At 38.4% G+C, this 8,861-nt stretch overlaps 1 protein-coding gene across 1 annotated transcript in view; it reads left to right on the forward strand.

Annotated features, from left to right (window-relative positions):
• SV2C (synaptic vesicle glycoprotein 2C) overlaps positions 1 to 8,208 on the forward strand; it is an 84,596-nt gene extending 76,388 nt beyond the window's left edge. The window contains exon 12 of the mRNA XM_010582837.1: positions 8,025 to 8,208. Within this exon, the coding sequence (XP_010581139.1) occupies positions 8,025 to 8,208 (184 nt within the window). The remainder of the gene's footprint in view (positions 1 to 8,024) is intronic.
• The last annotated feature ends 653 nt before the right edge of the window (positions 8,209 to 8,861 follow it).

Consider the following 8,861-nt stretch of genomic DNA (forward strand, 5'->3'; position numbering starts at 1 on the left):
ACCAGCTACAGTTTAGCAGCCACCGTTGCCCACCTCTGATGGGTCTTTCTTTCTAATAAGACTCCTCTGATCTTCTTAGCCTGGCATGACTTGCCACAGTTTGCCAGGAATTTCCAGCTTCTGCAAGTAACTGTAGGGCTGAACAGCCTTTCCAGGCATATATGGTAAATGAAGCTGCCTGATCTGTTTTTGTATATGAGGTCCTTCATAATTAAGATAATGACCTCTTTCACTACAAAGCTGCATCCAGAGTGAATCCAGTCCTGAAACTGGCTTCCAGTTTCCCCTCAAAACACAGTCTAGGCACAACAACTTTGCTCATTCTGTCACTATTTTACTATTCCAATACATACTTTTTTCTTATTCCCAATCAGTAAAATGACCACAACCAGCAGCAAAGTACAGCTGAAGCCTGGGCTGGAAGCAAAGTGCGTGGAAGGAGGCCAGTTCATGCTACCATGCACAACAGACCAGGCTGGACAGCCCCTCCTTTTCCTCCTGCACAACTCCTCTTGGAGACCAGCCAGTTGCAAACCTCTGGGGCTTTGCAGCGTAATGCAAAAGGTGTTTCATAAATGGTACTCCAGGTTATTTAGGGATCATACTGGCTTTTTGCCAGGTAGGGGTGTGGTGAGCAATTTGGAAATGTGTGGTGTATATGATATACGGCACACATTTCAGTTTCCTCTTCATCAGCTGCCCCCAGGACAGAGTTAATGTTGCTTCAAAATCTTAACAGATTTGGATTCTCTATGCATTCACATTCATCTACCCATTTACGTTTTAATTTAATAATGCCTGGATTTGAGGTAATTAAGTAGTTTGTCCTATATTCTTAAGGAGTACTTTCAAATTTTATGCCATTTTAGCATAGATTTTGCCTGCATGTTCTTTATAAAATCTCAACTGATTTGCACAACGCTGACATAAGAGATGTTAGAGGCTGTATAGATTTCAAATGGTTCTCAGGTAGATGACAAAGTTGTATTAAAGGTGGTGATATGTTACTAATGCTAGTCATAGGTAGGTTTCTGTCTTCCAGATGACACACATGGTGGTAATGAATAATCATTCTTTTTTTTTTTTTTTTACTTTTCAATACACAAATTTTAAAGGACACTCATGACAACTAGCTATAAACTAACCGATTTCCAATAAGCAAGTAAATTAACCCAACTCCACAATGTAAACAAGTTGTATCAACTCATTGTTTGTCTCATCTTTTCTCTTGTCTTTTGTCTTATCTTCTTGATGGCCTGTGCTATTCTGGACTAGTCAGCAGGTTCTGAAAAGTCTTTCGTCAGTTGTGACCTTCTTGAAGGCCGAACCAAACTATTCCATAGCCTTGGAAGCTCTGCTCTGAAGGAGAGTTATTAAATGTCTTGCAAAAAATTTTCAGTGCTCCTAGAGGGCTTTCCTAGTCTATCATAAACGTTCTGTATTTTTCAAACACTGCTTTGAAAGGAGATGATGTAGAAATTGAGAGACAGAGGAAAAAGATACATTAAAAGCAACTTTAGTATTGTCTATCAGGGGAGGAAAACTGTACACTGGCATGTGTGGTACCAACAATCCCAGCCACTGAGCATTTTAGAAGAGGGAATGGGCTGAAAGTGTAACTTCCACTGCATCTATAAGAGCTTAGCACTTCAACAACACAAACCTGAAGGTGCTAAGCTGATCACCCAGAAAATGTGAAATGCATAGTTAATGACCATTTAGTTAGCTCCAAGTGACTTGCTCCCATCATATATGAATTCTGTGACAGAGGTAGGGATTGTATCCTTTCTCCTGACAGCACTCAACTACATTAACCATAAGACTGCTTTCTTATCTTGCAGTCCCCAACCTTATTCAAAGCGCACCTTCCAACTTTTGCAACAGATGAGGGAAACAAAGTTTTCTTCACTACATTTATGTTTTACCCTCAAGCTCTCTTTGTTCTGTGCATTGGCAGAGTGATGCGGAAAAAAATATTGTGTGATGAGGTAATTATGGCTTGTGTTGTAATGTGTGTGCCCAAGGGGCTTGCAATAACATTGCACAGTTTCCTAGCTCTGCCTGTAATATAAATATGAATGGTAGAGAGTTAAAATTCTCTGAAGAAGTTAACATTTAGGAAATTGTTATGACTTTCAAATGCAATCATTACTTTTACATAAATGATAAATATCTTGTGAACTAACTTGGGAAGCACCAACTTTATAAGCCAAGAGTCTCCTCAAGGAGTGGATACCACAAATAAACCAAACCTAAACAGAAAGTGGAATAGAAATAGGTCATCTCCTGCAGAGTAAATCAAGGTCAGATTGCATCAGATAACCAACAATTCATCAGTTTTACCAGCTGCCAGACATCTGGGTTTGAGTCTTGGCCAGGAGTATTTAGAATTCAAGGTGTGCTATAAAATGAAGTCATCCTGTTTTGCCTTTTTTTAATACCTCTGAAATAAGTTCATAAGGATTTGGTCATAATTAAGAAGTAAGCCACCTATCTTCAGTTCATTATATTTATCTTTTTCTCTTTTTCTTGAGCCCTAAGAATCTATCCCCAGGGTAATAAACATTATTCACAGGATATCTTAAGTCCAACTTTGTATTGTTGTGGCTGTCAGAAGAGAAGTTTTCTATTCTTTTGTCTCATAACAGCAGTCATTGACTTACAGTAGACTTCCTCACAGCTATTTTCTACTGCCATCCTGTGGATGTGGTTCAACTGCATTTTGCTGAAATTTCATGTTAATGTTTTTAAGGCATGACGCGCTGAACCTATGCAATGCCTTGGGCAGTAGTCCAAGGCAGGAAGGCAAATTCCACAGTTTTACTTGCACACTGAGTGCTATAATTGGCCAGGCTATGATATGCACCTTTGTAGTCATTTTTTAAAAGATCTTAAAATGTCTGGACATTAGAAAATCGTCCATAGCACATTCAGAAACTCCATTTTAATACACTTTGCATATTATCAACACCCACAAAAGTGATATTCAGAGGTTTTTTGTAACTTGCTATATAGGCTCAGCACTAGCTCTGGCAAGAAATTTATTAAATATCTGTGCTACACCTTCAGTAGCACTACACTGCAGGACAATGAAGTTTTCAGGTACACTGACTATCAGCAATGGAAAAGTGGGCCTGAAGTATTTTATGTAGGAATACAAGCACCAGGTCTAAGAAGGAACATATGTGGCAACCAGGAAACAAGCTCTTTTAATCTAAAGGCTTAGATAATCCCTCTATGTTTAACTGTTTGGACTCTTGCCATTTTTATGTGGGGCTTGAGTGAAAGGAAGCTAAGCGTTTTTCTTTGTCGTCGCTTTCCCAGCAACAGAAGTAAAATACATCGGGGAAAATTCCTTTTCCCTAATGTACAGCTTTGTCTCGGACCTGACATTTTGTAAGACTTCCACATTTTTCTCGTAACAATACTGCATCTGTAACTTTTTTTTTTTTTAAGGCAATCCTAAATTGATTTACCAGGATTATCTTACTGATGTGCCTGAAGGATTTAATGACATTCTCTAGCTGGGCAAGGGATTCTTGCCATTGAACTCCCTTGACCAGTAATAAGGATTGCTCATGGAGTCAAAAAGACATTTTTGTGCCAATGCTTCGCCCAGTAACTAATCAACATGACGGAAATTGTTGGATATTGTAATGGCCTTATGCCTTTGGATTTTTTCACTTAATTCATTCATGATGCTGACGTGACACATCACATATCTTTGATCATTTGCAGACTTTCCATACACTTTAGCACTTTCCTGAAACAGTGTAGCAGAGACTGTACTAGTGCTGCAACAGAAGGCTATGCTAGTACATGTATGTGAATTGCAGCATATTTATTGCCTGGCTATTTTTACCCCCCTGGATTCAGTAGAATTAATTATAAAGGCACGAATTAATACAGATTTTAGTTGATTTGAATCACAAATCTGTTCTAAGTAAGATGTTTAAAAATGAACAAGTTTGAATTTGTTATCCCTCAAGCTCAACAGTTTGCTTAATGTCTTTGTTCTGGCTATTAGTACACAACAAATTCACATTGAAACACAGTATTAAAATTGAAGGATATGAAGGCAGACAGTTGAACAGTGACAATGCTTTTCAGGTACAGGTCTCAACAATATTTTACTTAAGCCTGTAAAAATTTTACTATTCCTGCCAGTGATGTGCATATTTTAGGCAAAAGGACATGCCTGAAAACTGCTTAAAGATTAAAAGATTGAACTTCTGCTGGGTTGTTAATTTTGTATTATCAGGACAGCCAAGGGCAATAAAAATGGGCTTACTTTGTCTTACTCTTCTTTGTTCATGATTTGATAACATTAATGGGATTAGAGTAATAATGACCCCTTACAATTAGAAAAATTTAATAAGTCCATTTTACAAAGCAGAACTGTTTTTTCAGTGCCAACAAATTACCTTAATTTTGCTCAGATATAAGAGATATTGTATTACAAAATTGTGTTAAACCTTAATAAGATAATCTTTGGTATATAACCTATACTAGATCTAAAGCACAGTGGCAGCACTGAATGTGCTATCTGCAGACCACAGCACATGAAAAGAAATGGTCCAAATTGCTCAGAAAATTATATTCATGCCCCTAGTTATAACTAGTTGATACAAGCAAATAGCATCTGTGAAACAGCTTACGTTTATAAGGCAGTATAAAACAACACTGAATATAAGTAAAGCATCCCCATATGTTTTGTGCTATTGCCTTTCCAAAGATTTCCTGCCTCTATCTATCCAAATTTTCTTTAGCTAGATCTATGTATTCTTTGGGGAGTTCTGGTATCTCTTTGAATATATTGAGGCTGTTGATGACTAAGTGTCTATTTTCTCTATGTGAACACTGGGGTTTTTTCCTGTTACTGTTATTTGGGGGCAAATTTGGTTTTACATAAGCACTGACAGCCGAAGAATCATATTTACATGTACAGACACTGATCACAACCGTAACTTTAGAAATACTTTCTGTGTGTAAAGGAGGCTGAAATTAGAACAGTTCTCACTCTTCCTCTCCTTCTTCCTCTGACTTGTTCAAAATCACTGAAACCTGTTATTATTCTATGACATAAACTCTGTTTTCCAGGCTGGGTCTGTTGTCTTTAACCTCTTCCTACCTGTTTGAGATAAAGTCTATTTTACCACCATCTTTTATCTTCATGCTCCTCCTTCCTACCCCCACTCTCATTCACTCTAGAAGATGTATCAGTCTGGAGCTCCTTCCCTCTCAGGAGTTTCTCCCCATCCTGGGTCAGCTTCCTCCAGATATTCTGGGCTTTATCGGCCCTTGTAGTAGAGACGTTTCTGTGGTAGAGATTTGAACTTCTTCTCATAGACTGTGAAAGATTACTCTAGTAGGGTGGCTCTTCACTGCTTCCTTCAGCATGCATCTCCCACTCTTCCTTTGGACTGATTCCTCCATAAGTCGTCCTTAAAATGGGCAAGTTTTAACTGTCTCATTCCTCCTCTGAGGAGGGCATTTTCAAGGAGGTCCTGCAAATGTTTGTCTGTCAGAAAGCTTCACAAGCAAGACTTCCAAAGTTTCCTCATCTGCTGCTCTCAGCAGTGTGCTCTCTGGCAGCCCTCACTCGTCTGCACTGTCGGAGAGCATGTTGCTTTCAAGATGGTTATCTCCAGGATGTGCATGTTTAGCTTTTCTTGGCAGTACGTACTATGTAAAAGTACTGCAGGTTTAATCAAATTTAGAAAAAACCAAGCAAGTAAGGGCTTTGAACATTCAGAAGGCATATCTGGGTCTCTTCTGCTCGTTTTTTTCACCTTTTTTCTGGGAAGTTTCTGCTCTGCCATCAGAATGACCTGTCTCTCCTTCCTTAGATGTTGCTGATACTTATCATCATGCAATATCTGGATGAGTGCCATGTTCTACACAAAGAGGATTTATGATTACTTCAGACAAAATAATAATTACTTTGCTAAATCTCAGGTATTTTAAAGAGTGCTGTCATATTGCCAAAGTGATAATAAATATATTATGATTATAATCACCCAGCAAAAAAAGACTAACTTGTGTCTTGTCCTGGGGTCAGAAAAGGCATATAATACACAGAGCTGACACTGGAACTGTAAGTATCAACTCTTCTGGTTTTAGTTCCATAACGTTTTAGGCAAGGACTTTGACTTTGGTTTGCAACCATGGACAAATGAATATTTAATATTAACAGAAAAAGAACCCTTTTTGAAGGTATGCTAATTAGTCTGTTCCATGTCTTCATTCTGTTCTGCAAACATTCTTTTAACTGATTTAAGAATTTGACAGTAAAAGTACCATTACTTCAAATTACCACATTTCTGAATCTTGTTCAGAATCTGGAGTTGACTCTGTGGGTTAACTAGAGTTCTGCTTCTTAGAGTAAATGAGAGTGATTTAGAAATATACCAGAAGGATCTAGTCCTATTTTCATCATTCTTTTGGTGCAGGGTCCTCAAATATACCAGGACTGGTCTAATTCTGAAGCACAGCATGTCAGATACAGTCAGGGAATGGACAGTACTGAAAAAAACTATATTGTGGTCAACTATACTAGACAGAAGCTTTTACCTCTCCTCTAGTGTAAGGCTTGGATGTAGGACACCAAGGGGCCTGACCGATCAACTCTACTGAGATACAGATTTGCAGAAGCGCAAGGGAGATGAACCAGTGACACTCTGGACTGTGGCCAAGTCCATCAGTTTCTTGAGGCAGAGGATCTCTTCTCCCTTCATACCATGGTTTGCTGTTTTCAAAATATAAAAATAGTTCTGTAAAGAACATTGAGAGTATATATCATTGCTTTCACCTGGGACCAAGTCTGCTTACTTTAAGTTGATTCTCTGGGCTGCTCTTTAGGAGCTCCAGTAGAAGTTTCTCAGACTTACTTCCTAGAAATTCAGGCTACATCTGAGCACAGGACTTCTTCCTTTCCCTCACAGCATTCCCTTCCATTCCCTCAGTACAATAACTACAGCTCTTTTTAGTCACTCAGACCATTAGCATTTCTGTTAATCCCTGCCATTTAGACTGGGGGCTTTTTCCTTCTAATGGCAGTTCTTAATATTAACAAGAAAGAAGCATTTTGTTCTGAAAAGAACATCTATCCTCTTGATTCTTATTATTTTATTCCATCGAGCACAGTGTGAGCTCTGCATAGTCCTTCTTTCTTTCACTTCTAAGAGATTTGAGAAATGTTAAACATTCTACTATCATACAGATATTTTTGTTAGGACACTTTTTGTAGGACAAGGTCATTCCTGCAACTATGAATCATACAGTCATGTCAAAACACAATTTATTAAAATGATGGCAGTTTGCATAATACATCTATTCATGGGCTACCAAACATCTGAAGTACTTAATCCAGACTACTAAAATCACACCACTACAATGCAAAAGCCCCTCCGACTTGCCTGTGTCATACATTCTGTTACCAGTCTATTTCCTTTGCTTTTTCTCCAAAGTTTCTCAGATACCTCTTCTGCACAAAGCAGATTTTTTTATGCCTATTCTCTTCACGTCTAAGAGACAAACATTCATTATTATTGGAGGTCTCGTTAGCCTTTTGAAAAAGCACTGGTTGAACACGCATATCCCCCATAAGAAACACATTTCTATTCAGTGCCCCAAGATGATCATCCTTTTATTCTTATGGCTTCTTGCCCAAATCACCAAGTAGCTCTCTTTTGAGAATGACTTTACACCTCCTACCTCACATCCAGCATCTTAAGAGTTACTGAATTTCCATTTGCAAGTCCTTTGTTCTACTGTAGAGGTGTAAACTTACCTATTCATTTATTTCAGATTTTAGTCCCTGAGGCAGCAGAATGAATTTGCCTTAATAAAATGCTGTAGCAGCTGAGCTTTGATTTCGCATTATACAGACAAGCACAGAATCCTTGTTGGCATAAATTCTGTTTAAGATACCAGGGTTATACTGATTTATTCCCACTGAGGATTTGTCTCAATGGCTTCACTCTTTCGCCCATTTTTTAACTTTCTTCTGTTTTCTCTTCTAGGGCAACAGGCTTTGGCTTTTTGAATGCACTATGCAAAGCAGCAGCTGTACTTGGAAATTTAATATTTGGTTCCCTTGTTGGTATCACCAAAGCAATCCCTATTCTCCTTGCTTCTACTGTTCTAGTGTGTGGAGGTCTGGTAGGACTTCGGCTTCCTGACACAAGAACCCAGGTGTTGATGTAACTGGAAAAAGCCATTTACTATTTATTTCCTTCTGCATACAAATGTCAACTCTCCTGACCGATGGTGCAAAGGCTTCAGATTCTCAACGCTTAGTAGAGTGTTCAAATGTCAGAAATCAAACTCAAAAGATACTTTGGAGCAGCAGAGATTTAGCAAGCTCTGTATGAAAGTTTTAAATGTCACATTGGTTTGCGTGCATACATTGCTATTCAAACCCACTTAACTTCAAACTGCAAAGCTACCTCTTAAAACACTTTTGGTCACATATCCAGTGAAGTAAAAACCATATTGATAATTAGATATTTAAAATGCAAGCAGTCATATTATTTAAAAAATACATGCTAAATTTGGCCATGGCATTGTGAGCTTTTGTAACAGTACAGACATGCAAGTCAACTACTTCGCAGTGTTGGTGCAGAGAATGTTAATATATCAATGCATGCAGCATTAATCAGGACGCTCTGCAGACCACAACAGGACTGAGAATACTGACCTTCTGCAGCTGTGTTTAGATGGAAAAACTTGTGGCAATGCCTCTTTCTTGGGAAATCTTTTTAGGTAGATTCAGTCTAAAGTAAAGATTACCATCTACACCCCTTATTTGCTGAGGAGAAGGCAACAGCTACTGCAGGGAGATTAAAAGCCCGTATGGG

Source organism: Haliaeetus leucocephalus, unplaced genomic scaffold, assembly GCF_000737465.1.
Source record: "Haliaeetus leucocephalus isolate CR32 unplaced genomic scaffold, Haliaeetus_leucocephalus-4.0 Scaffold849, whole genome shotgun sequence".
Classification (NCBI taxonomy): domain Eukaryota; kingdom Metazoa; phylum Chordata; class Aves; order Accipitriformes; family Accipitridae; genus Haliaeetus; species Haliaeetus leucocephalus.